At 37.5% G+C, this 27,497-nt stretch overlaps 1 protein-coding gene across 1 annotated transcript; it reads right to left on the reverse strand.

Moving 5' to 3' along the window:
* Window positions 1-26,300, reverse strand: KIF18A (kinesin family member 18A). Its single transcript, XM_054390580.1, has 16 exons — window positions 25,973-26,300; window positions 25,136-25,293; window positions 23,983-24,087; window positions 22,862-22,972; window positions 20,082-20,279; window positions 18,672-18,848; window positions 17,848-17,922; window positions 17,484-17,593; window positions 15,905-16,067; window positions 14,125-14,289; window positions 12,870-12,991; window positions 11,331-11,569; window positions 4,519-5,002; window positions 3,964-4,065; window positions 1,619-1,728; window positions 1-134 (listed from the first exon to the last, which is right to left on the reverse strand). The coding sequence occupies exons 1-16, from the start codon at window positions 26,298-26,300 to the stop codon at window positions 1-3; spliced, it is 2,781 nt and encodes a 926-aa protein (XP_054246555.1).
* Window positions 26,301-27,497: the final 1,197 nt, after the last annotated feature.

Raw genomic sequence — 27,497 nt, forward strand, 5'->3', positions numbered from 1 at the left:
CTAAATTCTACTTTTTTTCTTGAAGACAGGAAGCAAAATTTTTTTTGATGTTCTTGCTATGTTTCCCTCAGAAAGGCTTTTAACTAAGTTTCCTGGCATATCCTGTTCTTGCTTCCAGCTCCTTGTTTTATTTCCTAGTGAAGAAAGAAATGTTACTACAAATAGGATACACTCATTCAATAAGCAAACAGAACTGGCATAACTAGATTCCCTTTCAGAGCATGTCTAACAATTTTTACACACATTTCTTGTCTCTATTGAAAACCCAATTTCAATATGCAAAAAATAAACACTCTCAGCTTAGTTACAGAGTGTGGTAATTGCTTAGGAAGTCCAATGATTGAACCCTCAATTGGCACAGACTACAAAAATGTAGAAATGTGAAAACTTATTACAGAACAGTATTGAAAAATGAGCACTGTCAGTAGAACAAGTTCTTTACCACGAGAGTGGTAAAACGCTGCAACAGCTTGCCCAGGGAGGTAGTTCAGATCCTATTCTTGGAGATATTTGTCCAGTTCTCAGCCCCTCAATTTAAGAAGGGCATTGATATACTTGAACGTGTCCAGAGAAGGGCAACGAGGCTGGGGAGAGGCCTTGAGCACAAGCCCTATGAGGAGAGGCTGAAGGAGCTGTGATTGTTTAGCCTGGAGAAGAGGAGGCTCAGGGGTGACCTTATTGCTGTCTACAACTACTTGAAGGGAGGTTGTAGCCAGGAGGGGGTTGGTCTCTTCTCCCAGGCAATCAGCACCAGAACAAGAGGACACAGTCTCAAGCTGTGCCAGGGGAGGTTTAGGCTTGAGGTGAGGAGAAAATTCTTCACAGAGAGTTGTTAGCCGTTGGAATGTTCTGCTCAGGGAGGTGGTGGAGTCACCATCCCTGGAGGTGTTCAAGAGGGGATTGGATGTGGCACTTGGTGCCATGGTTTAGTGGTCATGAGGTCTTGGGTGACAGGTTGGACTTTGACAATCCTTGAGGTCTTTTCCAACCTTATTGACTCTGTGATAATCAAGATCAGGTTGAACAAAGTTCTGAGCAACCTGAACTAGTGGAGGATGTCCCTGCTCACTGCAGGGGGCTGGAAGAGATGATCATCGGAGGTCCTTTCTGACTCAACACATTCTATGATGCTATTAGAGAAAGTTTTGTCTATTTAATCCAAAAGCATATTTTCCTTTTTGAGGTTTGGTCATATTTCATTCAAAAGCCTACGCTATAGGAGAATATAAAGTGCATCTTACGTTCAGTTAAGCTGATGAGAGGATTTTATTTCTTGATAAGCCACACTTGGCAAAGAAATTTGATAATAAAGATCGAATTTCTCAGCAAGAACACAAACAAGGGAGACTTTAAGGAAGACCTTAACTCCTGGGAAAATGCCCAACAAGCTTATAGTAATATTGAGTTTTGTTTAGATACCATCTAGATGACTACTTAAATGTTCAGGTTTAATTTTCTTTGATGAATAAATACATTATTCAAATGGATGGCTTGGTGCACTGACCAGAGCAACACATGCTGTTAAATTGACAAAACTTTTGAGTACCAAACTTAATTTTGGACCTCCTATACAAACAGTTGCCAATACAGTGTCATACATTGAAGTTGAGATGCTTACCTTCAACTTTGGGTACTCGCAAAGCTCTATGGCTTAACAAGACCTCTTGTCGACTGCGTTTGGCAGGAATAGGTTCGTGGGGGTTGCCTAACACAGTGTTGGAGGTAGAACTGGAAAACAAGTCAGAAAAGAGAGCTTGCTTTCAGAAAAAGTTATTATGCTATATTATAGTACTTAAGGCCTTGCAATGTAGAAATGCATTAAACTGTATTATCCAGTATTGGTGGTTCATAACTGAATGTACAGAATAAACTAATTTATTTATGATAGATATATATATGGATATTATTCTCCTTGTAAAAAATTTACTAGAACATTTCGATGTGAAACTAAAAACTAATGTTGCCACTTATGTTAAAAGGCAGGCCAATATGCCAGAGTTTTTTCAGAAACCACAGAAGGCAGCTGGATGGTCATTGCACACAAATAACACTAAGAAATCTTAACACATGCACAAAATCCTTGGAATGATGAAGCTATGTTTATGGAATAAATTACATTTTTTATTGCTACAATAATTTTTCTACAGCCTCCACCACAGTTAGAGAGGGATGGTTTCACAGGAGACAATGCTTTTTAGTTAAGCTGTAAGAAAGCTATTAGAGCCTCAAATTCATTAAGACAAAACCTATATTTTAAATCCTTTTTTGTGACGGACTTAAAACACAGTGAAAATTATGAACCTATCTGATCTCACCCTTTCGCACTTGCCTTGCCAACCTCCCCACTTCCATTCTAAGACAGCCCCATAAACAACTAAATTCTATTTATGTCTTAAGTTTCTACAGTTTTCCCACTCCTTTAATGATATTGTTTTATTCTCACTTTATAGTCCCTTAACTTACACTAGTTTTCTTAATAATGATGATCTGCCTAAAGGAAATAAATAGCAAGCAGTAAAGACTAAGACCTGCCTTGTGGCAGCCCTCAGATCTATTCACATGTGTCTTAGAAGAGAGTTTAGGCAAATAAGAATGTATTGCTGTTTAGTAAAAGCACCCTCTGTATTACAATTGACCTGTTATCTTATCCCTTGTCCTAGCAATGAGGCTGTTTCAATTTACATTTCTAATGCAGAGAACGCATGTGAAATCTGTATCTTTATTCTGCCATTATAAGATGATTGACTGGAGTGAACTTCTTCAAAGCAGAGAAAGAATGGAAAAGGGAGAAAAGAGATAAGAAAGGAGGTGCTATCCAAAATGCAAGAGCATATTCCTTTCCTCCTTCACAAATAAGCAGCTTTCATTCTTTCTCTTCACCACCAACTGCTAGACAAAGCCATAAAGAATTTTGGTTTACACAGTTTAGTCTGTGAGGCTGAAAAAAAATAACGCCCCTGAAAAGGAGTAAATGTGTTTCTCTTGTTGTGTTATTCTAACTTGAAAGTGGAAAATGGATGTTTGAGACATAGAAGGAACAAGATAAAAGAAGAAAAAAAGTAGTCTTTTAGGAAGAGATAAACATACTTAAGTTTAGAAATCATTACAGAGCAATTACATAAAAGGTACTCCTAAAGTCTGTCTTATTTCCCTCAAGATAAAATAAATGAGGCTCTGAAAGTTCCCATAATTCCCTAAAAAGAATCTAGAAAACTAGCTCAGTTTGAGAGAGCAGGTGATTTATTTTTCTAAATTCATAATCAACTATTTGAAACATTGAAAACGTGGGATGTCTCTTCTCACCCTGGAGTAATTCTACCAAAACGATAACTAATAACAGGAGCATGAAATTGGATCAGGTAAATCTGTGGTCTTTTAGGAAGGTTTTCTATTTCAAAGATGCTAATAAACAAAAAAAGTACTTAAGTTTCTTCTATGTTCTGCGATCTAGCTGTTGGAACTTGTTCCAGCAGACTATAAAACAGCAATAACCAAATGGAAGCTCTTCTCAGAGCAGACCACAAGAATGAAGTCATAATAACTAAGAGTGAAAATGAATTATCAGAAAGACAAAGACACTGGTCACATATATTGTTAAGTATTTTCTCCACTTTCTATTTTGGTAGTTTCTAATGTGTTCCAGCAAAGGCATAACATATTCCAACAAATTAGATTTTTAATTCATGATGGAATTTCTGTGTTCAGAATTGTGTGTCATCTTTCTATTTTGAGTAGACTGCAGATATGAAAGACTCGATAATAGTTTGCACTTGTTAAAACAGTGATTCTACTAACTTGCCGGGAAAAAAAAAGGAAAAAGATTTGTCAAAGATATTTGAGTCAGAACATCTCATATGTAGGTTTAGATGATTGAAGAGGTTTGAAATATAATCCTGAAACTAAAGTGACAATGGAAGAAGTTAATACAAACTCATCTGTATAGAAGAGGTAGTTTAACCTTACCCGGGAATCCTTCTTTTTCTCTCAGCAGCAGAAGTCATTGCCATATATGAGGGCTTCTCAAATACTGGAGTAAGATTTTTGTTTAATGTAGAGAGACCAAGTCTGAAAACAAAGAATTAGATTTTTGTCAAATCTGTTCTGGGTTCTTTTAACTGTAAATAAATATATCTTAAGCTGAAAACAATATCAGAAATGTATTAGCAATATTACTTCAAGTAGCTTTGCCAGACTTCCTGCATACATGGCAGCTTTAGTAAAGGCATCTCACAATGGCAAAGAGGTTAAGGTATCCATTTTACAGACAGGAAATGTAAGGCTTAGAGATAGTAACTTGCTTGTAGCATCACAAACATTTCAAAAGCACTGTGATAACCTTTCACCTATTGTCATTAACACACCACTAATTTCAAATTAAGCCTGAATTGAATTGGATGCCAATTGAAATTCAAGGTTTGAACCTCAAAATGTTGGGTTTGCAAACAAGAGGGACATCAAAGCTACAAACAGGACTGAATTCTTAGGGTAATATTCCTTGCCTATATAAATGGAAAATACCTTTGCAGAAGGGTGTTGCTGCATGGCTGTGATTCCTTCAGAGATAAATCAGTAGATGTTTCAGCTGTTTCATCTGTCAGTTCATAGAGGATCACTGTTGAGTTCATGTCAGCTCCACCATACTGTGAGATTGTGTCACACGTAGAGTCTGTAACACTCGGCTTTTTCACTGGCCTATCTGTATTACACACATCAACTTCCTGAAGGCCTGCAAGGTGTAAAGCCTTCTTCACCACAGTCTGTGTGCAGTCGCTTTGTTCTGGCTTTCTGCTAAACTCTGGTGTGTACACGATAGGGCGGACTTCCTTGGTAAGGGAATCCTCCAGATGGTGAAGGCTGGACAGCTTGGATGCAGCAGGACTTGGAATTGTGACTGGAGAGTCCATTAGCTTCCGCCGAGTTCTTTTCTGTTGTGGTACTGCACATTCTACTATTTGTTGTGTATTTTTATTTGTTTCTTGTGATGGTGTACCCAAAGTTGTACCTGTGCAGTACAGGAAGCAATGGTTAGCGTATTTAGCATATAAGCCTGCTTCAATGAAGACATATTTCTGATGGCAACAAATAAGAAACTTACTTATGAACCATATTCAATATGTACTTGGTGACACTATCAACAGCACACTTCATTCGTGTGCTTGCTCTTCAATTTTGGTTTCCTGAGAACAACACTATTCTTCCACTTAAAAGACTAATATTTCCTTCCCAAAAAAAAAAATCATTCCTAGTCATCAATAACTAAAAATTGAGGCCCAAACTTCCTCCTAAATAAGATACCTTATATTCTTAAGGTACACAAATAAAACATTATCCAAGGATTCAAATCTGGTGTTTGAAGTAACTATCCATTAAACATTTCAGGACACATTTTAAAATATTAATTTATTAGGTTTTCCTCCTGCTTCCATGCATCTGAAAGTGTGTGTTTCGGGAACACAGTGGTTAGAAGTCTATTTGTCTGTTGCATTAGGACAGGGAGGTTCCAGTTTCAGAAAGTTTGCTTACTGTAAGACACTGAGGTTTTGCTAATGTCCTAAAGTTACTAAGAAGGAAGTCTGATGAAGAAGCATTTCAGTGAGTGCCAAGTTTTAGAAGCTTCTCCAGGTCTAAATACTGGAAGCATTTTTAAATTAACTGTAAATGTGAGCATTTAAACCATGAACTAAATAGGTAAAGAACATGAAAGTCTTGCCAACATCAATAATTTGTTGAATTGCATCATAATGAACAGTAGGTCATACTGCAATACATTAATAAAAAGACAGTGGTAGCAAGTCTAAAGACGACAAATAAGGTGTTAGTAAAAATTATTTTTAAAGTCTACTTGATTCTGGAATTAAACTCACCATAAACTAAAGAAAAACAAAACTAGCTTTTCTTGGCAGTTCAGCACTAGAAATCACATAAAATATTGAAGAAGTGTCCCTTCTCATAGCTTTTTGTGAAAGTATTAAATTGCTTCTAACACAGTAAACAAGAAAGTAAACAAACACATCACCAGCAACATCATATTTAACTTAGTTTCACTAAATAAACAAAATGTGACAAAAACCCCAAGCAACACCCCAATGCCAGGCTAGCTTGTCATTATACACTATATATCTCTCTAAACAGTTATGATTTAATGTAAACAAGCACAGCAAGAAAAACATTTAAAACCACAAAATACAAGGAATGCCTCTGGTTTTATTTCCATCTCAGCAAGGAAGCAAGATATTGAAGCCAGTTACTAATTTGTGCAGGTGATTTCAATAGCTTACATTAAACAAAATGGGCTCAGGTAACAGTTGCCTCCAAACCACTATGCTTATAGATTTCAGGTGAGTTGAGGTAGAGGCTGAGGGAGCTGGGGTTGTTTGGCCTGGAGAAGAGGAGGCTCAGGGGTGACCTCATTGCTCTCTACAACTACCTGAAGGGAGGTTGTAGCCAGGCAGGGGTTGGTCTCTTCTCCCAGGCAACCAGCAGCAGAATGAGGGAACACAGTGTCAAGTTGTGCCAGGGGAGGTATAGGTTGGCTATTAGGAGGAAGTTCTTCACAGAGAGAGTGATTGCCCATTGGAATGGGCTGCCCAGGGAGGTGGTGGAGTTGCCATCCCTGGGGATGTTCAAGAAAAGACTGGATGGGGCACTTAGTGCCATGGTCTAGTTGATTGGATAGGGCTGGGTGATGGGTTGGACTGGATGATCTTGGAGATTTCTTCTAAGCTGGTTGATTCTATGATTAGTATTTTCTTTCCAGGAACTTATTTTCCATTACTCCCAAGGTTACTCTATTACTAAAAACATTGATATTTGGAGGCATACTTTGAATGGGGTTAGTTCTAATTGTTTGGGACAAGATAATAGCCAAGACTTCTCCTGTTCTGGAATTAATGTTAATACATACATAAGGGGATTATTTCTGGAAACTGTGCTAAATTAAGTCTACCAGGTTCTTCTGCTAAAGTGAAATCAAATATTAATGTATTTATTTCAATAAACATTTCTGGGCTACCAATGATTGATCCAATTCCAACACTAATTGTACATTTTCATTCTTTTAACAACTGACTCATGGAATTCCAAATTACAAATGAGGCTTAGGCAATGTGTTTCAGTTATTTAATATTCATGTGACCCCATGGCATCACTGTTATGGTCAGTTTCACAAGGAGCTGTGAACTGAAAAAGGCTAGAATACAGACTCTTCTTTTGAGTCCAGTGGCCAGATGTACTACTTTACACACTATGAGGGGAAAAATAAGATCTTAAGACATCAAGGGCAGCTTTGTTTACTTTCATGACAGGAAAAAAACCTGCTCATTAAGAGAAATCTTTCCCATGTACAAGACACATGCTTTTCCTGATTTAAATTAAGTCTTCACTGTTTACACAACTACTTCTCACTTTTTCCTGCCATGCAGAATAAGTTGTTGACTTTCAGACATTTGTGACAAGGAATAATGGATGCATTTTCTTTTTTTTTTTTTTCCTGTAAATCAATTCCATTCTCTCAATGGTAATGTACAGTAAGGCTTCCGGAAATGGGATGCCTGAAACCATGCCAGGAACTTTTCCATTCACAGAAATACTGACAAATACCAGTCAGAGCTCTCCACCCTTACTCTATGAATACTGTGTGACTCCACATTAAACTAACATTTGAGAACAGGGGGCTGAATACCTTTTTAAATGAACTTACATTGTTTTCATAGGTTATGCTTTAGCTGATACAAAGAATTGAGTCGTTCATGAGTTTGCACAAGCCTAATCTAATTTTTTAACATTTTTGCTTACAACAGCTAGGGGAAAAATGGTATTTCCTCTACAAAACAACAACTCTAAAATTAAGGTCAGAATAAATATGGGTGGATACCTAAACCTAAAAGTATATATTGATGAAACAACTGTTTAAAAAATACCTTCCTTATTAATATACAGTAGAAAGTATGGTTAACATGGGATTTATATAACATGTCTGAAGACTTCATGATAAAAAAAAGCAGAAATTCTGAAAAATCTTGTTTTCAATCATATTTTAAGTAACAGGTATCAAATTACCAAGGAAAAGTAATATTTTAAGCAGCATAATGTGAGTACCCTTAGTGGGATAAAATAGTTATGTACATATTTAAAAAATATTTTCACTTGAAAAATTTGAAATAAAGATAATTCAGATATTTTATTGCGGCTTAAATACCTTCCAATTGAATTTTAAAATTGCTGAAGTCGTCGTGGAAGGAGAACCCCATCAATTAACTGCAACCAGAACTTCAAGATGCTTTGCTTGTTACTGGATGTAGTGTGTTAGTGTGCACTGCCAAACAACTCTTAGATAAGCCACTTGTGATGAACAGCTGTGTTAAGAAGGCACTGTCTAAACAACCCAGAAGAGTTTTCCCTAATCTAAAAAAAGTGGTTTAGCTGCTTCAGCCTTTTGGGGACAGTGCTTAATCAGAAAAGTCATTCCTGTGACTTAAAGAAAATCCATCTGCAAAAATTAAAATTATCTCCAAAAAAGTTTCAAGTGCATTAACAGAGGTTGAAAAGCAATACATCATGTTTGTTACCAGCAGACCTAGTACACTGTCCACCTCTAAGATGCTCTAGACTTACATTTCATGAAAGAAACATTACACTGCCAACAATTGTCTACACTCTCCCCCAGATTATTTAGGAAAGAAATCTGAGACAGTAACACAAGGTGACATATTTATATTAAATGGGAGATTAGAAAAAAAAAAATACTGCTCCCAACTTATAGCATGAAAAACAAGAATCAAATCACAAGGAATGAAGCACATTGCTCTTTCCTGCTGACATGAAGTCGTGCAATTCAGTTGCATGTGAACCAGAAGTATTTTTTTCATATAAGCAATAATGACCAGTGTGTAGCACGTGGCTAACCTTTTGGTTTTTTTTTTTTTGTTTGTTTGTTTGTTTTGGTGCACAATATTTCTTTCCCAACATCTTGAACAAACGATAAATAATAAAATATCCATGGGCCAAAGGTGTGAGGGGATCTATATAAATCTTCTTTTGCATTTGTCCACAAAGTTCTTAGGTCAGCTCTTGCTAACGTTTGCAAGCGTGCTTCTGAGATGACTTTATGGAGAAGGAATTGGATTCTTGAATAATTTATTTTGTCTTTAAAGGAAAAAAATTACTGCATCCTTCCTATTTCTGATAAGGATGTTGCCCTTCATTTTCCCATGCTAATGTATTTTTTCTGATTTATATTTTTTTTAAATAGTTTATTACATGTTTTGCACAAGAGAGAGAGATTTCCATAACAGAATATCAGCTAATATTCAATATATTTTAAGTGAGTTCAACCAAATAATAGAAGAGCTACCTCACTGCATTTCTTTTGTGTTCAACAGAAAGAAAAAAAAAATTAAGTACTGGGAAGCAGATGACTTTTGTCCACCTTGCCCTCCAAGATGACTGTGTCAATACCAGTAGTAATTCAAGTTCAATAGTTTCATTTCATTTTTTATGAGCAGAATTGCTACTGTTCAATTTTAATGATAAAACTTTTAAGATAAGTAAGTAACTTAATACTGAATTAATTTTTAGAATTGTATTAGGGTAGAGCCTAGAGAAAAGAATAGTCTGAGGGGACTTTAGAACTGTCTTTTGATACTTGCAAGGATGCTACAGGAAGGCTGGAGAGAGACTGGTCATAAAATAATCTCTAGCAACAGGACAAGTGGAAATGGTTTGAAGCTGAGCAAGAGTAGGTTTAGACTGGATCTTAGGAAGAATTTCTTCAGTACAAGGGTGGTGAGACTCTGGAGTAGGTTGCCTAAGGACATTATGGATGGCTCCCCCATGGAATTGTTCAAGGCCATTTTAGATGAGGCCTTAAGCAGCTGAGTCTAGTTGAGAGGTGCCCTTGCCCATGGTATGGAAGTCAGAGTAGATAATCTCTAAGGTCCCTTCCAACCTAATCCATTCTATGATTTTAACTTCTTCCTTTCAATTCCAACTCAATTTCAAAGTTGACTGTCTAATGTCAAGATCTCAGTACTTCAGTACCTAGCAGCATATATTTTATTTTGTACTATTACTTATGTTTAGAAGTTTTTGTACAGCAATAGCTGCCTACTGAACATTAAGTTCAGTAAACACTAACAAGCAGTATTGAAGAAAAAAGCTGCTGAAGAAAAAACTTATTTTATGTTAGCTTAAGAACTTGAGCTGATAATGAGAGAAGATTCCTTGTGAAAATTAAAATCTTCATCAACTTATAGAAGCAATTTGGTAATATCTGCTACAATTGTCAACATATTTATACAACTGAAAAAAAAAAAGGCAAATGGAAAGGCCACACAAGATGAAGAGCATAAAAGCCTGAGAAGTGTCTTGTTAGAAATCACAACCTTTATAGGAAAGGTCACAAAATTTGGAGAAAAGTTGTTTCCACTGTGTTTTCTCCTGCAGAGAGGGGAAAACAGTGAAAGTAAAAGCTCTTACTTCCTTTTACAAAGAGCAAGCAAACTACTAAAAATATCACAAAATATGAAGCATGGCTGCATTGTTGTCTTGCATGTACACTTATGAGGAAAGGCTGAGAGACCTGGGGCTTTTTAGTCTACAGTGGAAAGGACTGAGAGGGGATCTAATAAATGTCTATAAATATGAAGGCTGGGTGTTAGGAAGGAATGGACAGCCCTTCACTTGCACTCTGTGAGATTCCTGGCCAGCCTGATCTAGTATGAGGTGTCCCTGCCCATGGCAGTGGGGTTGGAACTAGATGATCCTTGTGGTTCCTTCTAACCCTGACTGATTGTATGATTCTGTGTGCTAGGACAAGGGACAATGGATGTAAACTATAGCACAGAAAGTTCCACCTCAACATGAGGAAGAGCTTCTTTAAGAGTCACAGAGCACTGGAATAGGCCCTCCAGAGAGGTTGTGGAGTCTCCTTCTCTGGAGACTTTCAAGACCTGTCTGAATGGACTCCTGTGTGACCTGTGCTAGATTATATGGTTCTGTTATGGCAGGGGGTTAGACTTGAGGATCTCCAGAGGTCCCTTCCAACCCCTAATATCCTGTGATCCTGTATACAATACCAATCTCAAGTGAAAACTTCATTGCACATGTATTTTGAGTTCTTATGTTACAAGTGACTTTGCAATTGAAGAAGTAAGCTTATTTCCTATATTGAATTAAGAATGGTATATAACCTATACAAAGTAGGTCTAAGGCTCAGTTTTACATCTGGCTTCAGTGTTTACAGAAGTGTGCCTCTACTGTGTTCACAGATGACATGCAGCTTTTGCAGGAGAGAGTTAAAAGCATTTCCATCAGTGAAAAAATATACTTACCACACAGGGTGTTTTGTCTGGTCACAAGTTGTGGGAATGCAAACATAGTTGACAATTTTAGTTCACCATTCTGATTTTGTTCCTGCTCCTCAGTCTGGTCAGCCCAAACTACTGATTTTGGTCTTTGAATCAGCTGCTCAACCTCCCCAAATTCAGCTTCAGTTAAATTATTTGTCAGCCCATATTGTTTCAAAGTCAGGTATTGCTTGCGAAGAACTGGAAGCAAAGTATTTAGTACCCTGTAAAACAAGAGGCAAGAGAAACATGATTAAGTCATAACTGATCTGATCTTCACTAGCACTGTCATTATTAGCCCTTCTCTACTCCTCCCTCTAGTCCTGATGGGAAATTTACTTTATCTGGGGAGAAAATCATGATACCGAGAGGAAATACTCATGACTGTCCCTGCCCATGGCAGGGGGATTGGAACTAGATGATCTTTAAAGTCCCTCCCAACCAAACCAATTCTATGATTCTTCTCTTTTGCAAAAATCTCATCTTTTACCATAAGCAAGAATAGTTTTTCATTGGCATGTAAGCTCTTCACTCCCTCAAACACCACAGAAATACAGTCAGTGTATTTTGATTGAGTTCTGACTTTCTGAAATTAAGTATCAGATAAATTAAGAAGAATATAGACCAAATAATGTGGTTTAAACCAAGACTATCTTAATTGGCTATGCACAGAATCTTATTAGAAACCTAGTCCAAACAAATTTACACACGAGGATCTCCAAATAAAGCATGGACTACATTAAGACCCACTTACAACTGCAAATCAAAGTAACAAGTTTTGAAATTCCACCCAAACACTGGAATTCATTACCTAAGGTAGTCAGTTGCAAGACTGGACAGTAGGTTCAGTCAACAGGGAAAGGGTTATATACAGAAAAAGCCAAGGAAGCAACTTGAACTGCTAATGATGAAGATTTCAAAGTTTTATTCCTAGCTCTGCAAGTCTGAGCTTTTGTAATGTTTACAGTAAGAATATTTTCTCCCACGGAGAAAGAAAAGCTGGTTATTTAAGTTTAATACACTTATTTACTGAACAGATTTGCAATTACTTACCACTCCTTATGTCACACTCTGAAAGCTAGTCTCCAATGTTTTCTGGAGACTGATAACAAAAAGCAAGCTGATGCTCACCTGTAAATCCAGCTTTTTTTTTTCCCTAGTCTGACTAGCTACATAGGAGCTTAAGAGCAACAATTTTTGATATGGATAAATGAATGTCTATACTGCAAGAAATTGAAAGAACACAAGCTGATAAAAAGTCAATACTGCTGAAAAATTTGTAAGAAGTATGCAAAGAAGAAAATTAAATAGAAATAAGAAGCATTAGCAGTTTCTGTTAAAGTGGATACAGAATAAGATTTATGAAGTGATTATTTTATGCAAGAAAACACAATTCTAACCTTTAAAATGCTAAGAAAAAAAATCTTGCTTCTGTTTCAACTAAAGCTAAATTTTTTATATAAGTCTTCTGAAGTTACCAGTGTCAGAAGAGATGTTTCATGCCTGCTGTGAAACCATACTTACTTTTCAGTCTGCTTATAATGCTGGTCTTGAAGGGACACCAGAGACAATGTGTGCTCCAGCTGGGCTTTCAGATCCTTAACTTCTAGGTTTAAACGGCAACATTGCAGATCTTTAGAGAGTTCCTTGGGAAATGAGCAAGCAAGAACCAAACAAATAAACAATTAGAGAAACTATAGTGAGAAGCCAAAATTTAAACTAAAATTAATTCATCCAATAATCAAAAGTAAAGATGGAGTAGATCTATATTATTATAAGAAAGTAGAAAATTATGAATTGTTTGATTTTTTTATTTACATGCTTAAGTACTCTTTCTAGAATCCTTTAACCATTAGTGTGTGTGCTGCAATTATCATTAAGAATTCAAAAGGCACATATGTATGCTTATCTATGCATGCCCACAAATGTTTGCCTCTTTTACTATATACTTGCTCCATATCTGAATTTCAGTGACATTATCTGGGACAAGCCTTTGTTCTATTCAAGCACCTTCCTGAGATACCACTACCCTGTTTGACACATCTTAAAGCTAATGAAAAGTATCAACACATTTTAGCCATCCCAATAAAAACACAGGTATTGAAATGTGACTTGCATTATGGAAAATATCCCTCATGACACTTACTTAAGCTACCCAATTGCTGTCTGAAACTAAAAGACGGGGAGGAACAAGCCCTCAACATTCTTCTCCTTGTTCCTGCATAGGCCTTCATCCCTTCTCTTCTGCCAGCCCTGGTGCTTCTGAGGCTGCACTGAACTGACTACTTGCTAAAATATATAGACAATTTCACAAACTGTCATTTCTTTGCCCCTTCCTACTCTTCCTCAAGAATCCTCCAAAAAAGATGCGGGTGTTTTGCCAGACTAAGAATTAGGTTGTCACGCAGTTCAATGAGCACTGGGAGTTACTACAAAGGCAAGACTCAAAGTGCATAGCTGGGAGTAAGATCAAACCAGCAGCCATCTGAACTGCTCATCCATAGCATACTTGTCTCCCTTCTAGCACACATGGTTGTATGTGATAGCACACTTTCATTGCATAAACAATGAAGTGCTTATAGGACAGAAGAAAACAGAAAATAGCTAATACTAGAGTTTGAAACCAGAAAGCCTGGCAGAAATCATGAGCAAAATCAAGATGAAGGGTAGAGGGGGGAGGAAAAAAAAACCTAAAAAAACCCACAAATCAATTTTTCACTGCAGTCAGATGTTTCCTACAGTGCATGGAATTCACCCTAGAAGTAAAGAGGCATCTTACCTTTGGAATACTCCCATCTTGACTCAGAAGGCGCATTTCATTTTCAACACTATGCAGACAATTGGTGTTTTCCTCAAAATGTTGGACATGCTCTTCTTTCTTCTTCTGCATGTGTATGTGGTGGGTTCTAAGCATTGCAAGCCTCTGATCCCGCTTGCAAGTGGCCTAAAAAAAGCATCATTTAAGGGGTAAACTTTCAGACTATGTTCACAAACATCTATCTACTATCATACTTTTATATTCAACTGGCCATAAGTTGCAAACGTTTTGCATTTTCCCTCGGTTTACTGAAAGAGAAGTAGTACATGCTCCTTACAGGCATTACTGAACTGTATTTACATAATTTCAATTATTCCCCCCCCCCCCCAGAAGCCCTTCTAACAGAGCCAATAGTCATCTGTTTGCTCCTTTAAAGGATAATACACTGGAGTCAATTTCTGCTCTAGGCTATAGTTATCTCAAGCTGGAGAGACTGGAAAAACTACATGTGCACATACAAACATGTCTACATACAACACAGCCTAAGAGGCTTCTAGAAATTCAAATGTGAGCAGTCACTTTGAAAATCAAATGACTGGATTCCTAAAAAAAAAACAAAACCAAAAATGAACAAACAACCCAATTTGTTCCAAAGTAGTTGGAAGAGGGCATATAGGCACTTACAAGACAGTGACTCTGGATCCTTAATAAATCACGTCTGTAAGTGAAGTATGGGCATACCCAACCTTGAGTGCAGCACTGCTAATGTTCAAATAAGTTAAAAATCAGCTCCAACTTTTGCAAGAAGTAGAGTATATGAACATGTAACTCCTCATTATGAGTACAAATGCAGCTATGCTCCACTGTACCAGCACTTAAGTATGGCACAGACAGAAAATATTACTTTGGATTTTCTATGGCATACAAGAGAATTCTGGAACACATTAGTCACTTGAAATATCTTCATTAATGACATGCAAAAACAAGTGATATTTTCACTGACATTTATCTAAGGACCAAATTTCATGTGAATCACTTGGGGAAAAAAGAAAAAATAAGTCATATGGTGAACTCATTTCCAGCCAAATACAGTTACTGTGACTAAGCAAAATCAGCCTCACCTTCAACTTCATATATATAAAATATATATTCCTATAAGGCTACTTTTATCAGAAAAATTAAGATAATATCTAACCATGCTTACTTATTAGTTCCTGGGTTCTTCTAGAAAGACACAAACATTTAATATTGTACAACAATTGTTCATACTTGGCTGCTAAATTCTTCTCTTAAATTATATTACATTGCCTTGAATTTATTTCAGTTCATATGACTCTGGTCCTTAAGCAGCCATTGTCCTCATGACAACTGAAAACACTAATAAGAATCTGTCTTGTTTAGCACATGGTTCAAAAACTTTTCCTCATTAAAAAAAGGGATTAATCAGCTTGACAACAGCTTCAATGGCTGTACCATACAGATGTTAAATATACTCTGAACTGAGACAAGAGCACCATGAATCTAAATCTAGTTAGGTCTTAATTATGACAATCAAGCCTACATAAGGACAAGTTGAAATGTTTTCAGAATTAAGCATCAGTAAGCACATCAGTTTTATGTGCAGCGTGAAAAAAACCCAGCATGCCTGGCATTACTACTCCATTTTCTACATTAATGTTAGAAAATGTTATTTAAGGGATAATCAATGTGTCCCACTTCAACTGAACATTTAAGCAGAATTCATACATGAGTACACCAAAGCAAAGAGATGATACTTTGTATGACATCACAGAAAACTCACCCTTTCGACTCTTTCCTCAGAGCACAACAGTTGAACTTGCTCATGACACTGTTTCTGGTAATGTGTCTTCATTTCATTTTCTTTCAGTTTCATTTCCAACCTGAGGTATTCTTTTCTAATTTCCTCACGGTTCGCAAACAGATTTTTAAGGATTTCTTTGTATCTATTAGAACCAAAATAGAAGAATAATCAATTGATTACTTACTGAAGAATTTATGGCCATCTCTTTTACAAGGTGAACTTTGGATTCCAAGTTGAACATATAAATAACTATTAAAAAATAATATAAAGCAAGCAAAGTCTGTAACAGATGAGCACTAAACAAGGGGTCAGAACATGAAAGTGAAAACCTTATGTACTTGGGCTGGAAATGAGAAGTGACATTTTGAAGGGGTCCTACAAGAAGGCTGGAGAGGGACTGTTTCCAAAGGCCTGCAGATGAGGGGCAACGGCTTGAAATTACAGAAGAGGCAATTTAGATTGGATGTCAGGAATAAGTTCTTTAGTATGAGAGTGGTAGAACACTGCATCAGGCTGCCCAGGGAGGTTGAGGCCCCATCCCTGGAGGTATTCAAGGTGAGGCTCCACAGGACTCTGGGCAACCTGATTGAGTGGAGGATGTTCACTGCAGGGGACCTGGAGTTGATGACCTTTGCAGGTCCTTTCCAACCTAAGCCATTCTATCATGCCATTATGAATTATGATTCTATGAAGATGACATGGAATTCAGAAGAAAGACATCTGGAACTCCTTTGCACAAGTCTTACCTCAACCTCCAAAATACACTAGCTATATTCTCTATTACTTATACCAAGTTTAACAGGTCAGATTGCTGTTGCCATAGACACATGAGGTCTCCTTCAAGAAACCTGAATAAAACCAGCATGAAATATTCACTTTATGACTGAGATCCAGAAAGGATAAGTCAAGCTTGCATGTGTGCCTATGGAAAATCCAGAACATCAAAATCCAAACGTTCTCTGACCAATAAATTTTGGCATAGAACTTGTTCAGCATTTTGAGAACACGTTTTAGAGACCTTGCCCATGACCAATTCTTGACATGCATAGAATGAAATGAAGTGCAAATCACAGGAAACTAAAGTATATGTGCAAGAGTGCAAGAATATGCAGGAAAACTGTTGGAACTATCAACATGGCTTAAGAAACCTCTACTTCCTTTGAAAATTGAGTTTTAATAACCCAAATGAGAAGTTTGTGTAATCTGTGGAATAAGAATAAAATCCTCCAATTAAGACTATTATGTAGATAGATGTATTGCTGTTATAGTCAGCTTTTTCAGCTTTAATTGTATTGTATTTCTTCCTTACATAATACTCAAATATATTTAACACTACATTTTGTTACATTTGTAACTCTGTTTCAAGTACAGAGTATTTGTTTTGTTTCAAATCCACCAAGCTGTCCTGAAAAGAACTAGTAAGTTACACAAAACCACATTAGTCAAGTAAAGCAACATTAAAAATGAGGAAACCAATACTGAGAAGTTTTTTCCAAAAATGTTTCTACAAGTTAGAGAAATTGGAGTTTTGAAGTAAGAGGGCAATATGATTATTTACCTGTCTATTTCCACTTGCTGGCTGTTTGAAAGTGTTGCAGCATTACAACTTCCAGGAAGGCTTGCTTGTTTTTCTTCATATTCTCTCAGTTTCTCTTTCAACATTAGGATCTAAAACAAAACAGGTACCTTCTGGTTGGAATACAGACTTATACTTGTGTTTATGTCTTGAAAAGCTTTACAAATGGCAGTAGGTGATATTCTTCTTAGAAGACAAAGTATTTTTCTTGCCTCAGAAAGACTACGGGAGAATTAAAACAATATTGCCTTATAGGTTCAATCCCATAAACATTTTTCTGTGTTCAATCTTTCAAACTTTAACAAAATGTTGGGTGGTGTTTTGTTTTTTTTTTTTTTTTACATACCTCTTTCTTTTGTTCATTACAAATTTTAGCATAAGCTTCTATGTGACTGTCCAAACTAACCACATTGCTCCTCAGCTGTGAAAGAAAAGAAACAAGTTGAAAATCCTGACATGCACAACAAAAATATGACTATGAGCTTCTGCATACCCACAGCTATGACATTTTCCTTTACAGAACAACAAAAAGTAATTACATTAACACATGCAAGCACATTTTGCATTTATTCAAGCTAACTTTACTACTTAATGCATCTTGTGCATTTTTTTTAATAAAAAGTATTTTTAACTATGCACCAAAGGAGAATTGTAGTCAACCCCATATTATGTTAAAGAAATCACGAGCCACAATCCATAGGATTATGAAAAAACCCAGAGTAATAGAAAACAGAAGACAAGACACCCCAGAAACTTTTTCATTTGTCAGTATAATCTCACTGATCATCTTGGCTCTAACTGAATTATACCTGTTACAAACCTGGACTGACTTTGAACCACTGCTCAGCCATTTCTTTACTATGCTTCACAGTTCTGAGAAAACAATAGCAAAATACTGAAACTATCTGTGAATTCTACCAGCTGGTGATTATTTCTTAACTTGATGGTCCCCAAACAAACTTTTTCAACCTGGCAGCATGATCCCCTTAATGAAGCTATGTTGCTTTTAGGCCAGAACTAGTATCTACTACATATGTCACTCAAGATGACCATAAGAAGCAAGCAATTTTGAGACTGAAGTGAAGAAAATTATGATCATCTAAAAAAGTACTCTCCTTTTAATGCTACCTTATACTTGGACAAAAGATCAATAAACACCAACATACTCACAGAAGACTTAATGTCCTTTGCTCGGTTTGCATACTTCAGAGTATTGTAGGTGTCATCATAGAACATGGAAGATGGACTAACAGCAGCTATCATTATTGTTCGGCAATTCCCTCCCAGAGAGTCTTTCAACAATCGAGTAAGTTTGCTGTTTCGATATGGAATGTGCTGCTTCTTGCTCTAGAAAGAGCATTTAAATGGATTAGTCAACTGCACTTAAAATATTTACCTATCTGTATCCTACAAAAATACAACAATGCTACAAAACACAACAAACCGCTCTGGAACTTTTCCTTGACATAAACATGCAGATTTCAAATGGATTTAGTTCCAATTGGTTTAAATCTCTCTATAGTAAATGTATTAGCCAGGTTATTTACTGACATCGGAATATGTAACAACTATTTTTGTGATGTGGACAGCTAAGCTGGAAAAGCTGGACTGCATTAAATTATTTTCAGTTTACAGAACAATCAAGGTTGGAAAGGATCTCTCAAGATCCAGCTAGTCCAATCCCTCTGCTCAAAGCATGGTCAGAGTGAGCTGCCAAGGACTAAAACCATCTGGATTTTCCAAGGATGGGGATTCCACAGTCTTTGCAAGCAACCCAAAGCCTAACTTTTTTTCAATTGAATCTATAGAATCTTCATATTATGGTACAGTTAGGTGACCAGAACCCAAATCCCACACCAAATCAGTCATTGTAAAGAATCTTACTCATGTTCATGGTACAAATTCTGCCTCCCACTTCAACACAATGGTAAGAATGTGAAGCACCATGAAGAGAAATAAAAGCTCTACTCATTTCACCCAGGGAAAATTGCTAGATGACCAGAAAGACAAAAAGGGTTTAGTTGTAGGCCATGGACTTTGACAAAACCTTCTGAACTTCTGCAGTTCTCCCACACAACTGTTACCAATCCTTCCCTTTGAGCTGGTGAGTCAGATCAGGAGATCTGTGAGCACGACGTAAGGGTGTGGTGGGAGACGTGTGTGTATGCATGCAAGAGCACAAAACCCCAAATTCAGAGAGATGTTTTCTCTTATACAAGCCACCTCCTCCTCTAACATTAAAGGGCATAAACCTCTGCAAAATTTTTTTTTTCCCTTGTAAGGCTATATACTCATGGAAGCTTCTTCACATATACATGATTCTGAAGAAGGTAATAAAAAAACGCAGGTAAATTAATCTTTTACACTATCCTTTGGTAGTTGCACTTTATTGAGAACTTTTTTCCATTGGGACTGTCTTTCAGCTATCAGAGAGGATGGTGGAGACATAAGTAAACTTAAACAGAAGTTGATGATGAGAGAAGCATCAGTGCAATTACCATTTCTCAACGAGAGCTTACCATTTAAAGCAAGCTCTCAGAACGCTAGGAGGTGAAGAGTGCACAGAAAAGCAGCACATACCTTTGGATCTGCCAAGGCATTAATGACATTTCCGAGAGCTAGGAGGGAGCGGTTGATGTTTGTTCCTTCCCTAAAACGAGCCCCCTTGGCATTTGTCGCACTGGCACGTTCAGACCCTGCCAGGTCAATGAGAGACATTTTGGCGATGCGAACGTTCTGAGTAATGCTAGCTGTTTTATCTTGCTGCCTCAGATAAATCTACAACAACAACAAAAATAATTAAGTAACCACTAACCAGTCCATTGTTGCTCTAGCCTTAATTTCACAGTATAACTACTTCTAGGAATTCTCATTGGAATCCTTCTCAGAATCCAAGTTGAATCTTTCAGTGCATATCTAACACTCAACAGGTAGTTTGGCCTAATGGAAAATAGCAAATCCATTTGTGACACCTCAAACTCACCTGTTCCAGGTGTTAGTAGGGAAAAAGCAGCAGAGTAGTTGCACTAGTTTTGGCTGCCATGGAGACAATTTTCTGCACAGCAGCCCACATGGTGCTTTCAGATTTGAGAGTGCCAATAAGCCAGTTTTAGCTTTTACTGAACAGCTGTTGTGCAGTGTCCAGGCAGTGAGTAAGAGTTTGCAAGGGGACAACTGGAACGTCTAACCACAGGTGACCAAGTTTCTCCAAAGCAGCCCTTGCTTGAGGATTGGTCAGGCATCAGTCTGCTGGTAGCAAGTGATTGCTTGCTCTTCGCTCCCTTAAGCGAACCACAAGGTATTTCTCTCTCATTTTTACCCTTTTGTTTCTTTCCTTCACTGTGATGCAGGCTGGGGCTCACAACAGTGGCAAGACTGGTGAGCTTCAAATGAATTTCACAGCTGAAGTATCTCTCAATTCTTCTGCACTCAAGGTGTGAAATGCTATTGCATTTCAAACTGAAAAATGGTGTTCTTTCTTAAAGGCACCTTTAACAGTGGCCATAAAGGGCTAAATCTTGAAAAAGGCTGAACTTTCAGTAATTTAGGCTTCACTATCATCAACAGAGGAAAGCAATACTCATTTTCTGCTGTGAAAACAAACTACTCCAGGGTCTTTTGGAAAGCTGAGACACTTGCAACCCCTTGTTCCCTTTCATCCCTTTTTTCCTAAAATTTTCACAGTACAGGACATAGAGATAAGGAACTAAATACTTTTGCTTCCTTTTGCTTGTGAAGGTATTTCTTCAAGCTTATGAGGAAGCAGGCAGAGCATGCTTCACATAGAATTCTGGTTATCCTTTAATGGCTTTTACTTCATACATAAATTTCCCTTTCTTTTGTGCTGAGTGCCCTGGCCACATGTAGGGCTAAGGGTTATTGATGCTTTCATGAATGCACTTTCGGACACTAAACCGATTGACTAATGAAGACAGTATCTCAGCAGTTCTGTAGCTTTAAGCTTTGTGCATGAGAAATGAAGCCTTCATAGTAATTTGTAACAGAATAAAAGTTTACAAGTATTGGGAGCAAATAAAACACTTATGACTTGCCACAAAAGGTATCTATACCAAGCAGATGTATTTCTGTGTCGAACAATGCATGGTAAATTCTGCTGTACTATTTCTAGAACATTAATCAAAAAAGTCACTTACCTTGGTAAAATGGTTATGTGAAGCTGGTAGTGGTCTAACAGAACCCAGTAACTATCATTAGTGAAGGAGGGAAAAGTGGAGTAGAGGGACAGCCAGTGTACATTGCATGACTCAAGCTTTCATAAAAATTCAAAAGATACAGGAAATGCCCCAAAGCAGAATCTTTCCTATTTTTTTGTCCGTCAGCAGAACGCTTTCAATAGAACTGTGAGGCAACTGGGATTTTACTTTCAGATGCAGTAATTGCCTGACCTAGATAGAGATTTCAAACCTAAGACAGATGGTACAGTAAGGCAAAATTTTCATTTGGAAAATCAGCTCACAATAACCTGGGCCAAGATTTTCACTACTTTGAGTAACTTCCAGAAGACATCTTGCTCCAAACTTAACAAGAACCAAGGCCAACATAAGAGATAACTGATCTCTATAAACAAGAGCAACTCTTTAGCAGAAAACTTAAAAATTAAGAGGAATCAAATGAGCAAGTGGGATTTCTCATCATGTATATCTGTGAAGCCAAAGAGGCAATAAAGGAAAAGCAGGTGAGGCAGAATCATAAAATGGTTTGGGTTGGAAGGGACCTCCACAGATGATCTAGCCCAACCCCTTCTACTAGATCAGGTTGCTCAGAGTCTCACCAAGCCTGACCATGAGCATCTCCAGGGATGGGGCCTCAACTACCTCCTTGGGCAACCTGCCCCAGAGTTCCAACACTCTCATGGTAAAGAACTTGTTGCTAACATCCAATCTAAATCTGCTCTCTCCCATTTCAAACCATTGCCCTTCATCCTATCACAGCAGGTCTTTGGAAACAGTTCCTCTTGCAGCCTTCTTGTGGGCCCCTTGTGAAGGCCACTACTACGTCTCCCTGGAGCCTTCTCTTCTCCGGGCTGAACAGTATCACAGCTTCATGGAATCTAAGGATCCACTCCAAGAAAACCAACACTATGGTCGCAAATTTGCTTAGCTTCAATGAGTACTCAACAGAATTTAGTTAAAAACTTCCAGCTGCCTTCATTAGACCAACCTAGTTAGCAACAGTGATATTCTGTTAAAGCACTACATACTGATGCAGCATTTGGATTAAGCATTTATTTACTCACACATTTTTTCTAATTAAATTATATAATTCTTTCCTTCTCAAGCATAAAGTCACTTCTGCAAAAAAAAATGCTTAAACCCCATTGACTTTTAAATGCATCTTACCTGAAAAATGGCATGGGACCGGGAAGAGGAAGCATTTACATCTGTGGGATGCTGTGTTCTATTTTTATTTCCATAATCCAACATTTGAAGGATTTCCTCTGCTGATTTAGGCTTTAATAGTAGAGCACAAGATAAATGCATGTTTTGGTGGGGTTTTTAATTTTTCATCAATTATAGGAGATTCTACAATGATTCTAAAATACATTAACATTCATCTTTAAAAGAAATAAAGAAACATAATATTTTAGTTACCTAGAAATAAGAGAATTTCCTGCTTTGGAATTGAGGCACTTCAAACAAACCTTCTCAGTTAAACAATGCATTGAGGTACAAAATGCAAGCCCTTAAGAACTACAGAAATTTAAATCAGAATTTTTCTTTTTAGTAAAGAATTTTAGCTAATCTGCAAAGGTTCTCCATAGCTAGGAGTCACTTAAGATTGACTGACATATTTTTACTTGCACTAATGCGTGAAACAGCATTCTTTTTTTTTTTTAACCCACAAGACCCAAGTTTTGGGAAGGATGGTGTTCACAGAGGGAGCCAAACTAGTAACACTATTTCCTGTTGAATGCTATTGAACCTAAAAGCTGGAAATTACGTAGAATGAAAGGTATAGTAAAAAGGTGCAAGGAAATAGATCCACAGAAGCTGATTTTCAGACTGGAAAACTAAGTTCTGCCATGGACTCTGCCAAATACTTGCTATACTGGCATGGAGAAGTAATTTAACATGAACCTTTTCAAACATGGTTATTTAAAACCAACCCTCGAGATATTGCAGTCTCTATGATGGCACTGAAAGAAGTGAACTTCTTCACTAAATGCTGAAATGTCTTAGCCAAACCCCCAAACCTTCCAAAACCTGAAGATGATAATCAAACCAACAGTGCCCTTTACAATAATAAGAAATTAATGCTTTTATCCATTTGTATCAATATTATGATTTTCTTCCACAACATGCTTCTGAATAAATAATTAGGTTTGCAAGTTAAAGCACTTGTGACTGTGGTCAGGAAAAAGCCTACTAGAAAGTTACATACAACTTTCTGTAGATAAATGAGAACTTCTGTTTTCCTAAACATTGTGAGGCTTCCTGAATTCCAATTTTTCTTTACATACCTGATGTAACGTTAGCCCTTGAACTACCACCCCTTTTTGGTCATCTTCACGAACAGCCAGAGGTCCTGAGTTTACCAACAGATCACGGATCTGTTCATTGTAGACCTTCAAAAGGCAATTTAAAATCATTTAATAAAATTATCCTACCATACCTGACAAGAGTAAGCTTAACTAACCAGAAATCGGTCTTCTCTAATATTTAAGACAAAGCAAAATGTTCATTCTGTGGAATTTTTGACACCTTTCATATCTGAGCTTGAAATACTCAGTAAATACAATTTGCTTTAGTAGCCATTGAAGTGGGATTTAGTTCTTCCTAGAAAATAACCTTTATTAAAACAGAATGTTTACTTGGTTTACAAGAAAAACTTTTGCAGCAGTCACTAATCTGTTTACTGTTTATTACACTTCATAAATCAGAGAGAATTCTTAATCCTAATGTGCTACTGTTAAAACTCTTAAATATCTTGTCTATGAACACACTTGAAATGACACATGGCAAAGCAAACTTTTCATTCCCTCCTTCCTCCCCTCCCTCAAATATCAACTTTTCTTCCACTAAGACTTTGAGGGAGCTAGAAGTAAAAATTTTACTACTACTGTCAAAACAGCTACTTATAAACCAGAACTGCAATGCAAAAAAGTTAAAGCAGGGAGTGAAAAGTGAGAAAACCAAAAAGAAATACTTGTAAAGAGGTAACCAATGTTATAGCAGTTCTAATTCAAGTAGCTGTACTGAAGCTCAGTTATGTAAAATAACCTGAAAATATTAAAAAAAAAATGAAGAGGGCTTAGATATAATTTTGTTGTGCAGTTTCACAGTGCTTGTAGGATTTTATTGCAAGGTCCTTTAAATATAGCCCTGAAAAGATATTTTTCTGGTACACATCTACACACGTTCAGTGGGATGTAACTGATCAGCAAGACAGAAATCATTAGAATTCTTTATGAATATACTAAAAGAGACTGTCCTTTTGGGGCAGCCTTCTGTAAAATTGTAGCAGGTGCCTTTAAGTAACACCCAATGGGTTAAGTACAGTTAATTTCCATTTCTATTAGGGACAGTTTGTGAAGTCCCAGGAGAAGACAAAATCAGCTTGTCTTTATCAAAGTATGCCTTATTAAAAGCCACATACCAACTGCAGAAACTCACCTCTAAATAAGAGACAGCAATATTGCATATCTTATCTTCTTTTATTTGATTTATGCAATTATAAAGTGCCATCATGGTTAAATACATCACTCCAGGATCTTCAGGGGAGCCTAACATTGTATAAGTCTTTCCAGCTCCCGTTGCACCATAAGCAAGCACTGAGTTTTCAGGAAAAAAAACAAACAAGAAGGCAACAACAACACACAGAGATGTAATTCATATCAGTAAGTTAATCAGAAACACATGGACATTCACACATTCCTGTCCTTCTGCACAGCTGTTTTCATAAACAGATCAAGTTTCTTACTTAGGCTTTACTTCTTACAGCTGTAATCAAACACTAATTAAAAGAAAAAAGTTACATTTATTTTCAAGTTTTCAGTTCGAAATTTGTTCACTATCAATTCACATGAAAGTATTATTTGCTTACACTCATATCTCCCAACTATCAGCTTATTGCAGGTAGGTATTTAATTTCCTCACTGCATTTGCCAATTTAAAAGCCAAGCTGTCTTTAAGAGAGTTCAGAAGGCAAGTGTCTCACAACACAGCTGCTTCCGGTTCAATAACTCTTCCCACAGGACTCCCCCCATAAAAATGTATATTTCAGATAAAACTATGACATCTGCTATAACCCTAACATGAACTCATTTGAAAAATAGAGCAGATAGCTAACTTCCATACACTAAGACATCAGCGTCTCTTATCTATAAAATCAAAACGTTTTACTTACACATCAGCCTTCAAGACCTCAGCAGCAATCCGATAGATATAGTGGTAGAAATTTTGAGGAATTTAGTAAAGTTTTCTAATTGAAGAAATTAAAAGGCAAGTTACCTGTGCAGTTATATCCATTTAAGAAGCCGTCAATGACACTTTTTGTAGTATTCTCAAAAACTTCCAGCTGAGATGAACTTTCAGCAAAAACAGCATCAAACATAAATTTAAGATCTTTGCTTTTTCTTTTATTAATATCCCTATGAGCTGGTTTCTTCCTATGAAAAAAGCTAACTTCTTCCTCCTTCGGATCAAAAACCAATACATGCTGATCAACAACACGAACAACCTTGCTGAAGTTGCCATTTTTCTCCTTTTGAGACTCTGGACGCACACGGACCACCACTTTGACGTGATTACAGACATCATCTTCCTTTGCAGCAGACATAACAATGCCCCTTTTGTCTCTCTTCTTCACTTCCGGGGCTCTTTCAGATCAAGCAGATTAATCTTTTCTGCAATGGCAAAAGCCTTATATTTAAAATATAACCTTTCAAATAATTCATGCCTCTAATTGGGACTAACACCTTGCACTTGTTGTGGATCTATCTATCCTTTGTCAGTTAGCCCTCTGGACTATTAAACAACAGCACAACTTTAGACGGTGCTATAACTGGCCTGAAAAGGCTGTCCTACCAAGTACAACTTTAGGAAAATTAAGTAGCATTTCCTTCGAAAAATTTCAAGCTTATAACAAAGATTTAAGCTACTAATTCATCAAGTGCCTTTTCTTTATTTCCTCCAGTAACTAACAAAGACTTTTTTCTCTTTTCAAAGCAAGCTTGCAAGTGAGTTACCAGGTTTCTGCAGACCGAAGTGAGCTGTTTTTCTTGTCTTTCAGTTAAACGCAGAGTTGCGGCCTATCTGCTTTGAGCTACCGGTTTAGCCACCCTGCCTTTCAGTTTAGAAAGACAAAGGGGGATTTGCCTCAGCACAATTTGCACGAATAACAGGCACGCATCCCACAGATATTAAAATAAGATTTCTTTCTAATGGGCCATCCTTACTGATAACTGAAGGTCGCTCGATCTTAACAACGGACAGTAACCTTCATAGTAAACGCGCTTGGTGACACTTCTTTAGCCTCAACACACATTTTCTCTCCCTCAGTTCCCCGCCACGTTCTCAGCCACTGGCGTAAGGAACACACAGCCACAGCTAGGCCGTACCGCGGAAGACACACAAAGACAGATGAGCAGAAAACGAGAGGGGTGCCAAAGCCTAGCTCAAACCTGCCTTCACGACCCGCTCCTCATCCCACCACAGAGAACTCTCTCTTCCGTAAACCATGGCCGAGGCCATGCCCCAGTGAAAATCCATCCTGGGTCGCCACTCACCCGCCCGCTGCGCCTGCACAAACCGCTCTTTGCCGCGGCCGCCAAATTCAAATACAAGCGCTCGCCCCCCCACGCGCTTTCTCATTGGCCACCGCCTCGTTTCGTCATCAGCGCGACGGCGCCGACGGTAAGCGCGTGGGGTGTAACGGTCGCGCCGGCTCAGCTGCAGTTGGGGCCTGGTGGCCTCACCTGGGTCGTGGCGTTCCGCAGGCCGCGCTCGCCCATAAGGCTCATTCCCACTTACACCT

The sequence above is a fragment of the Indicator indicator genome, chromosome 21 (genome assembly GCF_027791375.1).
Source record: "Indicator indicator isolate 239-I01 chromosome 21, UM_Iind_1.1, whole genome shotgun sequence".
Classification (NCBI taxonomy): domain Eukaryota; kingdom Metazoa; phylum Chordata; class Aves; order Piciformes; family Indicatoridae; genus Indicator; species Indicator indicator.

Coding starts and splice junctions, on each gene's coding strand:
- KIF18A (XM_054390580.1), bottom strand. CDS start 26,300: ATGTCTGCTGCAAAGGAAGATGATGTCTGTAATCACGTCAAAGTGGTG. Junction 25,294..25,972: donor AAATGGATATAACTGCACAG/GTAACTTGCCTT, acceptor CTGAAAACTCAG/TGCTTGCTTATGGTGCAACG. Junction 5,003..11,330: donor CAGACAAAACACCCTGTGTG/GTAAGTATATTT, acceptor TGTACTGCACAG/GTACAACTTTGGGTACACCA.